Source organism: Rutidosis leptorrhynchoides, chromosome 9 (assembly GCF_046630445.1).
Source record: "Rutidosis leptorrhynchoides isolate AG116_Rl617_1_P2 chromosome 9, CSIRO_AGI_Rlap_v1, whole genome shotgun sequence".
Classification (NCBI taxonomy): domain Eukaryota; kingdom Viridiplantae; phylum Streptophyta; class Magnoliopsida; order Asterales; family Asteraceae; genus Rutidosis; species Rutidosis leptorrhynchoides.
Genome location: NC_092341.1, coordinates 329,445,259 through 329,462,719, shown reverse-complemented (window position 1 = coordinate 329,462,719; position 17,461 = coordinate 329,445,259). Strand labels below are relative to the sequence as shown.

The window sequence follows — 17,461 nt, the reverse complement described above, 5'->3', positions numbered from 1 at the left end:
TTTTCAATAGTAAAACTTCTAGAAACTGCGTATTTATACGGGTACATATACCCTAAGTATACGTATAGAAATCTTGTGAAAACGGAACGAGGATTCAAATATAGCTATCTTTTGTGAATATACTTATATGGTTTTATGTATTTAAGTCCTTAAAAATGATTAAATACATTACTTATACGATATATGTATAAACATTATATGTCATAAGTATTTAAGTCAAATAACGTTACGTATGGTTATCGTTTTGAAAACTTAGGTTAGTAGTTTCAAAATATACTTATAACTTATTGTTATTAATACAAAATGAGGTATTAAAACATCCTTAAATCATGTTAAACATGTATATATACATATATATATATACAAACAAATAATTATCATATATTGTATAGTTCGTGATATCATCGGTCAAACTAGACGGTCAAACGTTGTATAAATCTCTTTTCGAAAAACATAAGTCTCGACAATTTGGATTGCTTATCATGTTGGTAAGGTTTAATTTATGTAAATATTAATCTTATAAGTATAGAATGATCGAAAAAGTGCGGGTCGTTACAGTTGCTCAAATTAAAGATGATGTGTATTTATGGTATGTTTTCATGGTTAAAGATTTGCTAAGGAAGCTGATAAACAAGATTGGCATGGAAGCTTTGGCCAATCAATTCTAGATGTTGACATGAATTAGTCAACAATTCTCGCTATATTTTACTTTACCTAGCTTTAAAATAATAACATTTGTTGAGGTAAGATATATATTTTTAATAACGCCAGCTCATCACTTGAATACAAAACAACTCATTTCTAAGCAGGAAAAAATATTACTCCATTAAACTTATAAACAAATGTACAAGAGGTGCATGAGACAGCGGTGTCAACGTGCACGCACGAAGGTATGTGAACCAGAAAATAAGGGATTCAGACCCACTATACTATCCCTGTAAACAGGTTGCAAAATTTGATATTCGGGGATTCATGGATCGAGATTTTGAAAAGAGTAATCAATAATTCGAGGATTAATTGGATATACTATTTAAATTTAAATATTAAATTTGAAAAATGATGTGTAAACATAAAAGAAAAATGATGTGAACCATAAATATAAACTTTAACGTAATTGTTTAAAATTATTCATTTTGTTCATAACTCTAAAGTTTATGTTTAATTAATGTTAAAATGTTGACCAATTTTGACTTTTATTGACTTTGATTACCAAATTCGATTTTGACCCATCAATATACTGATTAATTAAATGGATTTTGAAAAACTCGGATAAAGATACTTGGGCGAAATCAAATGCTTGTCTTACATGACATGAGCGTGAAACGACTGCAACTCAAAATCGTTTGAATACATATATGTAGGCTTTCGGTCAAAAGATCATCGTTAAAACCATTAAGTTATCCAGGTTCACTGGGTTGATGATCATATTAATGTGTCAAGGAAACAGCAGCAATGGGGAATCAATTTTGGAGGGTTTTTAGAATCTTTTTTAATTTGGTTATGGTTATGGTGTTCACCATTTCTGAATTACAAGTGTATACTGTAAGTTTAAATAACTATCAGCACTGGGGAAACAAGCTTTTTCACACATAATTATCATCATTCATACGTAGCATTATTTAATAGTTATTTTATATCAGAACGAAGCTATGGCTTCGGTATAGCGATGAACATTATCCTGCCCAATTCTTCCATAGAAGCCTTTAGAGAGATCAGATATAGTCTTGAAACTCTTGTCAAAAACATTGTACCGAATCATTTTCCCAGGTAGTCCCAACACTATGAATGTATCTTCCTCCTTTTCACCTCTAACCACATCAAATATTTCAAATTCATAATACCACGACATCGAAGGATGTGCGTAGCTATTGATCATCTCTGGGTACGCATCCGGAAGCTCATCAAGCTCGACTTGGTACTTTAAAAACCACCCAGAATGATCACTCAACATCTCATACACATTCAAATGTAAAAAGCTTTCATCTTTAGCCCTCTCCATTAAATGCAAATGGCCTCGAGATTCCCCAAAGTAAAGCGGTATCAACCCGTCGTAATAGTTTTCCCTTGATGTCGTTTTCACGGGGCATGGCAACTTTTGCAACTGTTCTGTATCAAGCTTAAAGTACAACGGATCAGTACACGACGGGGCCCAGTGTATCGCGCCTTTCCAATAAACACCGCAGGTAAAATATGTATCAGGGAACGATTGATCGGTGATCTTCCATTTTCCTGTATCGGATGAGTAGATTTGAATACGACACTCTTCACTATAAGGAATTAAGCGATGAACACAAACGATTTTGTAGTGAACACAATCTGTTGGATGATACGCTAGACACATAAAACGGACACACCTACGAACCTCCCTGCCTCCTGGAAGCGATGGGATCATTGCAAATTGCTTGGTAGTGGGATTAAATACAGAGTATTTACGAGCACGTTCATTTCCCATATCGCTACAACAAAGGAGTAATCCGTTACATGATTGTATAATTCTGATGCCGCAACGATCATGATAGAAATCGAGGCGGCGAAAAGGTGGAGTGTTTTGGCTTTCATTATCGAATGGAATATAAATGTTTCGAACAAAAAGGCCAGGAGAGATTGCAAGGTTGTCAAACAACAAAGTGAAATGACGGTGAGTTAATAGAGATAGCCAGTGTTTTGATACAGATTTGAAACGCAAGATGGAGGTAGCGGGAACTCGATGGAGGATTTTTGTTAAAAGGTCATCGTTTGAACCGATCAAGGCTCCAGACTGAGTCGAGAGGTGATCGGGTTCTGCAAATGGAGCCTGGGATTGGGAGAAGCAGATTTTGAGGGTGTTTTGTGTTTTTCTAAGTTTGGCTCTGGTGTTCACCATTTTTTGGAGTGAGTTGATAGAATTGAAGATGATGATGTGTATTTAAGGTGTGTTTTCATGGTGGAAGATTGCTAAGGAAGCTGATAAATGCAAGTTTGCTATGGAAGATTTGGCCCAACACTTTCTAGATGTTGACTTGAATTAGTCAACATTTGTCGCAATATATATTATTTTTTTTCCCAGCTGTAAGATAATAACATTTGTTAAGGTAAGTTTAATTTTTATTAATAATGCCATATTAACACTTATTAAAACCACTAGGTTTAGGACTTTCTTATAGTTGACTTCAATTAGTCAAAGATTCTGACATATGGTTTGGCACTTGCAGCTCCATCTCTTGGGTTTATTAACCCACTAGCATCATGGATAATTTGTCCAGGGTTGTTTTACAAAGGAAATACCATCTTGAGATAATTACAGTTTCTCATTAGCTGTTAAATGTTTTCAATTTTAATTGAGATATTGTTTTTAAACAAGTCTATCAATTTTAATTACTCTGTAAAAAGTATATGTAAAATTTAATAATTCAAAGTCTATCAATCTTTTTTATTGAACCTGCAGAATTTACCTTGTGAACCAACTTTTGAGCACTGTTTCTTGCATTGGATTGCTTTGTGCTGAGAACACATGCAGATGAAGGGTCTAATGCGTAATAACTTTGTGACCGAAATGATCCTAGCCCCTCCGGTACAACAAATGTGTAACAACCCAAACCATCCAACGACAAAACCACGTGAAAACAGCAAAATAAAAAAAAAAAAATTCCTGAACAGCATGTGGCGCGGCGCGCCATATAGGCCGCCACGCGCGCCAAAGTGGACTGTCCAAAAAGTTCTTAAATGCGAAAATGTTTGACTAGTTCCCGACATATTTAGGCGTAACGCTTTTTACCCCATTATCTATATATAAAAACTAGCACGTTCTATTAATAAAATTATGTTTACGAAGCGGGGCCCACATCGACCCAAATTACCCTTTAAGTATCAAAATACAATTTTCGACCATAAGACTTTTAATACAAAACAAAGCCGAGCATGGCGATTGGGGATACGCTACCCAATCCTAATAAATCCAAAAGCAAGCCTTCTACGCGAACTATGCAAGTCCTCTAATCCTCGCGCTTACCCGAGCCACCATCCGCATGCAATCTATAAAAAGAGTCAACAACGAGAGGGTAAGCTAACGCTTAGTGAATGATAATATACTACATACATATATATGTATAAAATGGACACGCCACAAAATAACAAATACCGCATACCGAGGCATCCATATATAAGGCACTACACTGAGCATACCGTACGATCTCTAAGCAACGAGCTAAAGATACAACAACAATATAAGTTCACCAACGACGATGTGAACAACGCCAAATAGCTACACCCGGAGGGTTAGCTACAACACAAAAATACATTAATATATAACAATATAAACGAACAAGGTTAACACCTTAACCCGATACCGAGAACCAAATACCACAATGAAGATTGGCCGAACTACACGAGCCTTAGTAATCCGAAACCACACGAGATTACTATCTTCACAACATCGAGGTTGGCCGAACTACACGAGCCTTAGTAATCCGAAACCACACGAGATTACTACCTCAATAAGATGACCGAACTACACGAGTCACCATGAATCCGAACTACACGAGATTCATTTCCACAATACAATAAGATGACCGAAACCACACGCGTCATCGTGAATCCGAATACACACGCGATTCACTTCTCAATATTATACCCTTCGCCATTGGGGTTATATCAACCACATCACAACCACGTGTGATAATGTACACGCGAACGCGTACTTCGCCAAAGATGGTCAACCAAAACGCACAACCGTGCCAATTGGACTCATACAAAAGTCCATCAAATCCATCTATATGTGAAGTGAGCTCTATAGCCGAGAATCACTTCACCCGACCCGCACCCATCTTACACATACATATGCACATAGGATATTATCACTCACCTTGAAGTCTTGAAGAAAGCTTCCAAGTAAACCGCAACTCGCCAATGGAAAATACCTATTCCATTATCACAATTACAACAATACACTTAGAGTGGATTCACAAATCAACCCAATTCGACACTTAGTGCAAATTTCGACCCAAATGCACTTCCAAGCACAAACCGTGCCCAAAACTAACCAATAATCACTAACACAAGTGAGAATGGTCCTAATACGCCAATTAAACCCGAACTCAAGTGTTAAACACGTGTCATACCTATTTTGACACTTAAACCCTAATTTTGACCCATAAGGTCAAAATCTCACCATTTACAAGTTTTGACACCAAAACACATTTAACTTGGTTTTATACTTCAACTTAATCCATTTCAAGTTTATAAACCTCATTAAATCGCCAAATGGGTCATAATCACCACCAAACCCTAATTTGACCCAAAGTCACAATTAGTCAACCAAATAACCTTAAATGGGTTTCAATACTTCCATAATCACTAACTTAAGTGATTAAACTCAATTTCAAGTCCTAAACATAACCAATTTGTTCACCAACCCAAAATCCACCAACACTAACAATAAACCCGATTACTAGCATCACTAAACCCACTTCATGAGTCTAAATGGGTTTATCAACAAATCAAGTTCAAACCCTAAATTTGAATAGCAAAATCAACAATGAAATTCGGAGTTAGAACTTACCAATACCGCCAAAATGATGCCGTTGACGAGTAGAACAACTTTAATGCTTGAGGTTTGACCCGAAACAACCTCCTTCTTCTCCAAATGGAGTTCTCTCTCACTAGAACTCAATCTCTCTCTAGGGTTTGAGGATGGGAGTGTTTGATGAGTGAGAAATGAGCTCCAATGGAGTTCTAGGTCAGTCTTGATGACCCCAAACCGACCCTAATTGAAAAGACCAAAGTACCCCTCATTTAAACCTTTTAAAAAGGCTGAAAATTGCCTCTGCAGCAATCGGCGCGCCGCGCCAGAAGGTGGAGCGCCGCTCCAAATAACTGGAAATTGTGGTCGAGCCCAAAACAGGTTTCAGCAACTTGTTTTGGCCATAACTTTTCGACCGTAACTCCGTTTTTGATGAATCAAATATCGTTGGAAACGTAATAAGATATTCTATCCAATGGTAAGGCTTTGAAACATCAACTCAAACTTTATTTGGGGTTGAAAAGGTACGTACACACCTTGTACCTCAAACAACGTCCAGTATTCTTCGACGATCGAGCAAGCAACACCTACATGCTGTGCACACTCCATTCACACATCGTACACCTTAAATACATTATGTACAATAAATATTTGGGTCTTACAACTCTCCCCTACTTAGAATCGATCACGTCCTCGTGATCTTCTCCACTTAACCAATTCGGACCTACTCAACGATCCTCAATCATAAGTCCAATACGAATTTTCCTAGACAATTCTTCCCAATGAATCACCTTTAACCACTAAAATCGTCACCCACGATTTATCAAAACCACAATCCGAGCACTAAAACCATGCTCCTACCCCAACATCGGGAGAAACTCAACTAATCTCGTACCGAGATATCAATCCCTTAGCGTACTATTACCGAGTACAATGCTAGAAGCAACCAAGTCTCAACCTAGGGTCAACAACCCGAAACGATGAAGACCGAACCAAACTAATCCTTACGGATCCCATCAATCAATAAACATCCATTGTAGTGCGCAATACGACCAATACGCAACTATCGTAACATCATAATCCAACGGTTAGAAACCGGTAGCGCCCAAGCGACTATGGCGACGCTAATCCCATGGTGTACAAAATCGACGATCGTCACACCCGTAACAACACGTGAGCGAAACACGGCTATCGCATCACTAATCACACAACACACGAAGGCTGGTCGAAAACACACGAGCCTTAGTGAATCCGAACTACACGCGACTCACTACCTTCACCACAACAACAATCGGGAATGGCCGAACTACACGCGCCATAGTGAATTCGAACTACACGAGAGTCACTATCCCGGAGGAATGACCGAACTACACGAGTCAATTGTGAATCCTAACTACACGAGATTCACTCCTCAATACAATGACCGAAACCACACGAGACATTTTTGAATCCGAACTACACGAGATTCACTTCCACAACATCGAGGTTGGCCGAACTACACGAGCCTTAGTAATCCGAAACCACACGAGATTACTACCTCAATAAGATGACCGAACTACACGAGTCACCATGAATCTGAACTACACGAGATTCATTTAGTTAAGATGACCGAAACCACACGCGTCATCGTGAATCCGAAACCACACGCGATTCACAATCTCAACATAGGAATGGTACTCGCATTTCCCACCGGTACTCGCATTTCCCGATAGTGTTACACCATACCGACATAACACAACTCCCTTGATGAAGTCAGCGGACCCCAAAGGTCATACTCCACCAATCTCAACACCGGATGAAGTTAGCGGACCCGAAGATCATGCTTCACCGATATAACACCACGCTCCTGATGAAGTCAGCGGACCCCGAAAGTCATGCTCCACCAATCACGTATTCCCATGATGAAGTCAGCGGACCCTAAAGATCATGCTTCATCAAACAACCATACCATAATCGAGCAAGAACCACCTATACCAAACATAGGTACCAAACAATAATTCTCCACAAGAGAACCCGACACACACCTCCCTTAACTGGAGGATTTCACCTTGCTCGCCAAACACATCCATTATCTCTCAACGAGATTTACCACGTTACCACCTCGGTGATGATTCAAATCCAAACCATAAGTACAATTTATTCGAAATTGTACTCTACCACAAATCGACCAAACCAGGTCTCGACAACATTTTCCGGATCTACCAAAAGCATCATCCGAAATCTCTCACTAAAACTTCCTCGTGCGGGAGTGTAACTCCCCCACTTAGATACACGTTCCATATCCACAACTCGTACAACCGCACAATGCTACCACAGGTAGACTTTACCAACAATTGGGCTCACACGACCCATTACCACATCTTACTCCAACCTTGAGCACACGAAGGATTTTAACCAACCCTTAAACACTTTGTACGAAAAGTGTACCGCAACACAATCGGAGTCGAACACCACGCTGGTAGGTATAAAAGAGGCACCTAATGTCGCGTCATAAAGACTCCATTACCAACACACATCGAGATTTAAAACACTCGATCTCAAGGGTTCCAACCAACCGACGAACCTCATGATTCGTCACTTCAACATAAAAGCGAACACGCGCTTAACAACCAAACACCAAAACCATTTCCGTGGCTTGGTAGAAACGTTTCCCAAATACTAAGGAATGCTTGGTTGCACCAAGTCTTACGCCCTTCGCCCGTCAATCAAACATCAACATAGGGTACTTCCATTAGGAACGTCACCCATAGCATAACATGCACAACAAAGGCACGCAACTCAAACTCAAACGGCATTTAATAAATAATCAAAAGACATATTTATCAAAATCAAACGTACCTTAACGTCTCCTGGCCGCACCCGTCCCCGCTAACTTGGGACATTCCGACTTACGATGTCCTTCTTTTTGGCAATTGAAGCACACCATACCATCACCCTTTGGTACCAAACATTCCCAAGACTTGTGACCCCTCACGCCACAATTGTAACATCTAGCCGCACTAGAATCCGACATACCCGTTCGCGTACCACAAGTGCTCACACTCGGACCCTTAGCCCTCTTACTCGGAGCACCATAAGAAACGACCATTCGCTCACTTGAAGGTTCACCCTTTTTCGATCGTGAATACGACTCGAAACCTCTAGCCAAGTCGAATAATTCCGAAAACGATTTCGCTTGACCCCGGCTAATTTTACTTTTCAAGTCATCATTCAAGGTCCGATAGAAATCTCCCATCAACAAACGATCATTCCCCAAATACTCCGGACAAAAACGAGCCTTTGCCATAAAGGTCGTCTTGAGAGTACTCAAATCCATAGATCCTTGTCGCAAATTTCGCAACTCATTACGCAATTCCCACAAATCGGCCGAAGTCCGGAACTCCTCGAAGAATTCCTCCTTAAAGTCGTCCCACGATAAAGCCATAAACGTCTCGCCACCGACAAGATCAATCTTACCATCCAACCAATCCCTTGCCCTACCCCGCAACAAACTCGTAGCGAGTCTCGTCTTTCTCTCGGGAGGGCAATCAATAGTACGGAAACACCCTTCGACGTCCGAAATCCAAGTTGTGCTTACCAAAGGATCCGGCTTTCCGTCATACATCGGGGGTTTAGTCCTCATGAAGCTCTTAAGATAACGCTCCATTTCACCACTACTTTGAAGTTCGGAATACCTCCTTTCCATTCTTTCTTCTAACGCACCCATTTGCTCCGCAACGGCGGCCGCAACCCTAGCGTTAAACTCCACGTCATTCGCCTCGGTCTCGTTTCGCGTCGTCATTCTAAAGAATGCAAAACGATTAGTCCACGAACGTGTAAAACCGTACGCACGACACAGCCCCATCTTGCTAAACACTCATCGTACATCACTCGTTAGACACGATTTGCACCCGTAATAAGGTTTGCAAGTTCTTATTACGCACACATGCCGCATCGACTCGTTAGTACAACGACCGTCTCGCTCGATGATATACACAAACACAACCAAAATTCTACGCGGTACAAACACACGCGAGAATTATTATCACAACACAATAACATATTAATAATATCCGCATTACTAATATAAACGTTAGTCAACCTATAGCCAAGGCACTAACCAAACCCATTCCGACCCGTAATCCTACAAGTCCCGCAACAATTTAAGCACACACAAGTCTAAGTCTAGGCACCTATCTCAAGTCACCTAAATCCCTTAGACCATGCTCTGATACCACTTGTAACAACCCAAACCATCCAACGACAAAACCACGTGAAAACAGCAAAATAAAAAAAAAATTCCTGAACAACATGTGGCGCGACGCGCCATATAGGCCGCGCGGCGCGCCAAAGTGGACTGTCCAAAAAGTTCTTAAATGCGAAAATGTTTGACTAGTTCCCGACATATTTAGGCGTAACGCTTTTTACCCCATTATCTGTATATAAAAACTAGCACGTTCTATTAATAAAATTATGTTTACGAAGCGGGGCCCACATCGACCCAAATTACCCTTTAAGTATCAAAATACAATTTTCGACCATAAGACTTTTAATACAAAACAAAGCCGAGCATGGCGATTGGGGATACGCTACCCAATCCTAATAAATCCAAAAGCAAGCCTTCTACGCGAACTATGCAAGTCCTCTAATCCTCGCGCTTACCCGAGCCACCATCCGCATGCAATCTATAAAAAGAGTCAACAACGAGAGGGTAAGCTAACGCTTAGTGAATGATAATATACTACATACATATATATGTATAAAATGGACACGCCACAAAATAACAAATACCACATACCGAGGCATCCATATATAAGGCACTACACTAAGCATATCGTACGATCTCTAAGCAACGAGCTAAAGATACAACAACAATATAAGTTCACCAACGACGATGTGAACAACGCCAAATAGCTACACCCGGAGGGTTAGCTACAACACAAAAATACATTAATATATAACAATATAAACGAACAAGGTTAACACCTTAACCCGATACCGAGAACCAAATACCACAATGAAGATTGGCCGAACTACACGAGCCTTAGTAATCCGAAACCACACGAGATTACTATCTTCACAACATCGAGGTTGGCCGAACTACACGAGCCTTAGTAATCCGAAACCACACGAGATTACTACCTCAATAAGATGACCGAACTACACGAGTCACCATGAATCCGAACTACACGAGATTCATTTCCACAATACAATAAGATGACCGAAACCACACGCGTCATCGTGAATCCGAATACACACGCGATTCACTTCTCAATATTATACCCTTCGCCATTGGGGTTATATCAACCACATCACAACCACGTGTGATAATGTACACGCGAACGCGTACTTCGCCAAAGATGGTCAACAAAAACGCACAACCGTGCCAATTGGACTCATACAAAAGTCCATCAAATCCATCTATATGTGAAGTGAGCTCTATAGCCGAGAATCACTTCACCCGACCCGCACCCATCCTACACATACATATGCACATAGGATATTATCACTCACCTTGAAGTCTTGAAGAAAGCTTCCAAGTAAACCGCAACTCGCCAATGGAAAATACCTATTCCATTATCACAATTACAACAATACACTTAGAGTGGATTCACAAATCAACCCAATTCGACACTTAGTGCAAATTTCGACCCAAATGCACTTCCAAGCACAAACCGTGCCCAAAACTAACCAATAATCACTAACACAAGTGAGAATGGTCCTAATACGCCAATTAAACCCGAACTCAAGTGTTAAACACGTGTCATACCTATTTTGACACTTAAACCCTAATTTTGACCCATAAGGTCAAAATCTCACCATTTACAAGTTTTGACACCAAAACACATTTAACTTGGTTTTATACTTCAACTTAATCCATTTCAAGTTTATAAACCTCATTAAATCGCCAAATGGGTCATAATCACCACCAAACCCTAATTTGCCCAAAGTCACAATTAGTCAACCAAATAACCTTAAATGGGTTTCAATACTTCCATAATCACTAACTTAAGTGATTAAACTCAATTTCAAGTCCTAAACATAACCAATTTGTTCACCAACCCAAAATCCACCAACACTAACAATAAACCCGATTACTAGCATCACTAAACCCACTTCATGAGTCTAAATGGGTTTATCAACAAATCAAGTTCAAACCCTAAATTTGAATAGCAAAATCAACAATGAAATTCGGAGTTAGAACTTACCAATACCGCCAAAATGATGCCGTTGACGAGTAGAACAACTTTAATGCTTGAGGTTTGACCCGAAACAACCTCCTTCTTCTCCAAATGGAGTTCTCTCTCACTAGAACTCAATCTCTCTCTAGGGTTTGGAGATGGGAGTGTTTGATAAGTGAGAAATGAGCTCCAATGGAGTTCTAGGTCAGTCTTGATGACCCCAAACCGACCCTAATTGAAAAGACCAAAGTACCCCTCATTTAAACCTTTTAAAAAGGCTGAAAATTGCCTCTGCAGCAATCGGCGCGCCGCGCCAGAAGGTGGAGCGCCGCTCCAAATAACTGGAAATTGTGGTCGAGCCCAAAACAGATTTCAGCAACTTGTTTTGGCCATAACTTTTCGACCGTAACTCCGTTTTCGATGAATCAAATATCGTTGGAAACGTAATAAGATATTCTATCCAATGGTAAGGCTTTGAAACATCAACTCAAACTTTATTTGGGGTTGAAAAGGTACGTACACACCTTGTACCTCAAACAACGTCCAGTATTCTTCGACGATCGAGCAAGCAACACCTACATGCTGTGCACACTCCATTCACACATCGTACACCTTAAATACATTATGTACAATAAATATTTGGGTCTTACAAAATGAACTTTGGTCAAGACAATAACAACTCATCTTCTGCATAACTGCATAAGCATCATCCTCAGTAAATGTCCATGAATATCATACCAACTTAGAGATGCAACCAATATAATAGCATTAACTTATGTCAGTTCACACTTTACATTTGTTAGGTTGCTACTGTAGACATGGATGAATTGGCTAGAATATTTACCTTTTTTATCATTGTTATGTAATATTTAATAAGATTCTATCTATCTGTCGATCTATCTATCTATTTATTCTATAATATAAAGTTGAGTCCTAAGTCAAGTTATAATATAAAGTTGAGTCCTAAGTCAATAAATGAGATTTACCTCTTTAATTTATTATGGTTAAAAAGTGAATTATTGTGGTTAAAAAAGTAATCGTAACTATACTATCATAATAATACTTCTAATTAATGTATTTAAACTTAATATAATAATTTCTGATAAAAAAAGAGTTTTAATGGTTATTTTAACCACTTTACTAAACATCAAGAATAATCCCTCTTATTATTAAAGCAAAAGCTTAAATAAGTAATAATTATTTTACAAGAAAAGATCTTGATCATCCATTCAACAATTCAATTAATTATCACCCTTAGATCTTTACATCAAATAATTATTACTTAAGCTTTAATCAGTTTTTGGTGAACATTACTAATCTACCCTTAATTAAAACTAATTCCAACTAAATTGCCTAATTAAATGTGTTTCCAATAATAACACATTTAATTTCAAATTTCAGCTAAATAGCTTAAACTAGTTGGGCGACCTGACTTTGTGCCGGTTCTTCACCCTTGATTAACATTAATTACGTAGCTGATTATTGAAAAAGTACTTATTTATCATTTTTTTTAGTTTTGTCGAGGAAGGACCAAAAATAGTTATGTGATTGATTTGTAATAAGCGTGAAAGTAATTATTCATCATTTTTTGTTTTAATTTTCGTCTTTTCGAGAGAAAAGACCCAAATGCTCAATCAATAAAGTGAGACGTACATCAACGATTGATACTATTTAATAAAATTGGAAAAACTATATATAATAACAGTAAAACAGTTATTAAGAAATGAGTTACGTAGTTAGTTTATAATAAGTAAAAAAGTTAAACAATAAGTGAAAAATTATGTGATTGATTTAATAATAATAATAATAATAATAATAATAATAATAATAATAATAATAATAATAATAATAATAATAAAAATAAAAATAGTAATAATAGATAGTTATGTAGTAGTGAAAATTATGTGGTCAATTTATAATGGATGAGAAGTTTAATGATCAAATTATAAAGTGTGAAAACTTTGTGGTGTATTTGTAAAAGTTATAAAGGTAACTATTATAAAGGGTGTGGGTGAGTTAAGAAAAATAAAAAGTTTAGTGTGCATTTGTGAAGCTTTGAAACTTCACTATTCATTTTGGATTTGTCTTTTAGATATCTCATCTCACTTATATATAATTAGAAAACTTTAATGATGCAATTAGGTATGAAAAAAATTCACATGGCAGCACCCCACACCATTAGATGGATTTTCTAAATTAAATCTCAGCCATTTAAATTGTTAATGGCGTCATTAGCATTACTAATCTGCAGTTAAGGTTTATAATTACCCTCCTGCCCTTAATTAATACAAATAAAAAAAATTGTACCGCTAAAATTGGGGAAAACAACTTATCTGGCGTTAAATTAGGGCAAACAACTCTAAACCGTCACACACACGTTCTCTTTTCACTCTCCTCTCCAATTGTCTTTATAGCAAGCAAATGAAGTCTTCTCACATCTACCATATCTTAAGTCAGGTATGAAATAATTGTTGTATATTCTAAAAATTTATTTCTGTTTGATTTGTATGTTCCTTTCACTACGGATTAAGAAAGCCAAATAAGTTTTGTGAGAATCGCGATTTCGGCTTTCCATTATCAAGCTTTGCTGACGGTCAATCACAGACTTCCGTGTTAGGTTCGTAATTCATATGATTTTGTTTATTATTATTATTATTATAGTACATTAAATATGAAGAACACTATTATTAGATTATTATTCGTATAGGGTACAACTAAACCATCTTACATACGATGATGAAGTTATATAGTTTAATCTCAAAACATTATACATGTTATGACTTATGCGAGAATCATCGGTTACAATAAACAGCAGTTAATGAATATTACAAAATTGCACTCCATGTGTTTGATGATATACTCGAGATACATGTTATATGACGTTTAACATTGATGAATATAATTAAGTCTGTTATACTTTTAGAAATCTTGCATAAGCCTTTCATTTATAGTTGTATGATTATGGGACAGGTACTCTGAATTAATCAAGTTATGCATATCTTCATATATTCTCTATAATCAGTAGTATGATCAGTTAGTTATCCAGCTACGTAAATGTTGTGTTTTTTTCCGTAAGAAAGATGTCATTAACATGTGGTTAGAATGATTAAAGTTACCAACTTGATTTGGGTAAGTTTTTTTGGAATCCTTATCGAATTACAAAAGTCACCAACTTGATGTATACTCTGTATTTCAGTGTATGAATATTGAATGTAAACTTTAATTTTTTGTGTTTGCAGTCTGTTATTAACTCTAATTAAATATGGGCAGGATGCAACAAGGTTGGTGATGAAGGTGGTTTTGCTCCTAATATTCAGGTAATCATAGTTTTGCAGTTTCATATATCACTTTGTTCACCAGTTCAATTTTCTAGCACAACTTTATAGCGGCTTCTAACATTATAATGTGGGTTTATTTGTCTTAGAAAACAAAAAGGGCCTTGAGTAGCTCATGACAGCCATTGCTAAGCTGGTCCGACTTGTGGTGGTATTTAATTTCAAGAGTAAGTATAAATTATGTTATAGTAAATCAAGATTCGGGTTGAGTAATAAATCAAGTAGCCTATTGTGTCCAGGCAATATCCATTTGAGCAATATTATTGAGACGTAGTATCGAAAAAATACCTGAGAATGTCGTGACAAAGTACATATTGTTGGATACGATCTTTAGGTCACTAACCCTACAGTTATAATTTTTGCTTCTAATCTTTAAATACTCAAAAGCTTAGATTTAATGTTCACTAACCTTCTGGATTGTATAAACTCACCTAAATTACATATTCAAATTGTGTTACAGAGAGTTAAGATGAAAATCTCCAAGAAGACTTGTGACACCCTTCTCCTCAAGGTATATCGATAACTATTTGTTTCGTGCTTTACCGCTTGGCAATTTTGGCCCATTTACTTATACACGTAATTCCCGTTTACGACTGATCTAAAATGGGTGAACAGATGAACTTAAGGCTAAAAGAAAATGTGTCAAGCATGTCAAAATCCTTTTAATTGTATTATCTAACATATAACCTCTTCACTAATTCAAAACCAGATGCAAACAACTCAAAAGATTTTATTCTCTGATGTGATATTTTACAAATATAATATTTTGTGTTAAGTCTAAACTCGATGAAGTTTAGACTGATATTATTTTACATGTGTTTTGATCAAATCTTCTTACATTCCTTCACAGATAACAAGAGATGTTCAGTTTGTTGATTCAAAAATCCAACTTTAGACAAGTTATCCGATGATTCAATAACGTCAACGATTATTTGAGACTTATTCGAACCTGGTATCGTTTATTAATTAACAATCCACATGTTGAGTTTGATTTTTTTAAATATGTTATTACTTTATACACTCTATTTTGACCATTGCAATGCTTAGTGTAGACCAAAAAGATCAAAGATCTATATAATTTAATGTTTGTAGCTGAATCAGGCCACCCATTTGATGAATACATGGATGATGAACAATTCGCTTGTATATCACATGCTTAAAATGTTAATTGGTGACACTGAAAGGCTGCCGAAGGAGATGGAACTTGCAAATAGGCTGCTTGGATTTGGTTGGGTAAGATTTGCCACGAATTCATGTGATCATCTTGGTTATCTTCAATTATAAGTGATCTTGTCGTTATATTCCATTATATATGTTGGTGACAAATTATGGATCCAAGGCATGTATAGATTAAAAGGGTTGCGCCTCTTTTGTTAATGTCCTATAACAGTTAGAGGTGGCAAACTAGGTGGGTTGGGGTGGTTAGAGGTAATGGGTCAAGTTGGGCTTTCGATCGTTGTATTAGTACAGGGCAACATGGGTCGGGTACTTGAACAGACCCACATATTGTTCGTTTATGTAGAGTTGTGCGTATGAAGAATACACTTTGGGTGACCTTTGACCCACTCGGTCGTGGTTGTTGTATGCTCCTTTGTTTTCTTGTCTCTTTTCGAGACTAAGATGTGTTATAAAGTTTTTGTTTTCTTGCCAAAATAAATAAAAAAATAAAATGAAAGAGTCATGGTCAGGAAATGAGTCATTCCTAGGGGTAATACATGGTGGGTGATGAAAAATCAATGTCCTATGGGAATTAAAGTTGCGATATTGACGTAATGAAATTGTTTGATCTTATAATGTTGGTTCACACGTTAACATACAAATGTTGTTTATTTTGGTATTGCAAAACTAATTAAAGGGTTTATGGGTTGTCAATGTTGTATAGGTCTTGACTGACAACATTGATGTTTGTTGAAGATGCAGGTGGAAGTGGTGCTCAACTTTTTAGTTTCAGTTTAAGATGATGCGCAAGAAGTTAATAAAGTTATTGGAACTGTCGCTAATGGATTGAATCTTGTGTGCATAAACTTTGATCATTTAATGTAGATGCATTTGTGTTTTGATTCACATTTTGAGACAACTAGAGCCAAAAAGGCGGTTACTTATTTCATATAACCATAATTTTACAATTTTGTACATATACTTGAATTAAATGTCTAACAAATTTACAGTAACACTTTCTCATATAATTCCCCGATAAAACAAGTTAGAATGATGTTCTCTCTCAACTCTAAGTACATATGCACTTTGATTTATAGACATTCCTATTGAAAAAATATATGATGTCAAAGTCCCGCGAACACGCGGGTTATGAACTAGTATAGATTAATAAGGCCTGACGGCTGACGCGGTATTTCCTTTTTGAATTCAAATTTGCTGAACCAAAACCTAATCGCCATCGCTGCTACCGTGTTGTTGCAGCAATCGCCATCGCCTTCATTGCTATCTCCTTTACCTTAATTGTTCGGTTT

At 37.3% G+C, this 17,461-nt stretch overlaps 1 protein-coding gene and 1 long non-coding RNA gene across 5 annotated transcripts; one reads left to right on the top strand and one right to left on the bottom strand.

Moving 5' to 3' along the window:
* Positions 1–1,606: 1,606 nt before the first annotated feature.
* LOC139867241 (F-box protein At5g07610-like) lies at positions 1,607–2,957 on the bottom strand. Its single transcript, XM_071855582.1, has one exon. It carries the CDS (start codon positions 2,861–2,863, stop codon positions 1,637–1,639), a length of 1,227 nt encoding a protein of 408 aa, XP_071711683.1. The 5' UTR covers positions 2,864–2,957; the 3' UTR covers positions 1,607–1,636.
* Positions 2,958–14,080: 11,123 nt separating this feature from the next.
* Positions 14,081–17,155, top strand: LOC139866667 (uncharacterized). Of its 4 annotated transcripts, none has more exons than XR_011765531.1 (7): positions 14,081–14,275; positions 14,929–14,975; positions 15,083–15,160; positions 15,454–15,504; positions 15,844–15,945; positions 16,095–16,226; positions 16,914–17,155. It is a non-coding gene; the product is annotated as an uncharacterized lncRNA (long non-coding RNA). The 4 variants fall into 4 exon arrangements; XR_011765534.1 differs by having other exon boundaries at positions 16,908–17,155; XR_011765533.1 differs by having other exon boundaries at positions 16,086–16,226.
* Positions 17,156–17,461: the final 306 nt, after the last annotated feature.

What these genes read in the sequence shown, in the direction of transcription:
- LOC139867241 (XM_071855582.1), bottom strand. Translation starts at nt 2,863, where the DNA reads ATGGTGAACACCAGAGCCAAACTTAGAAAAACACAAAACACCCTCAAA.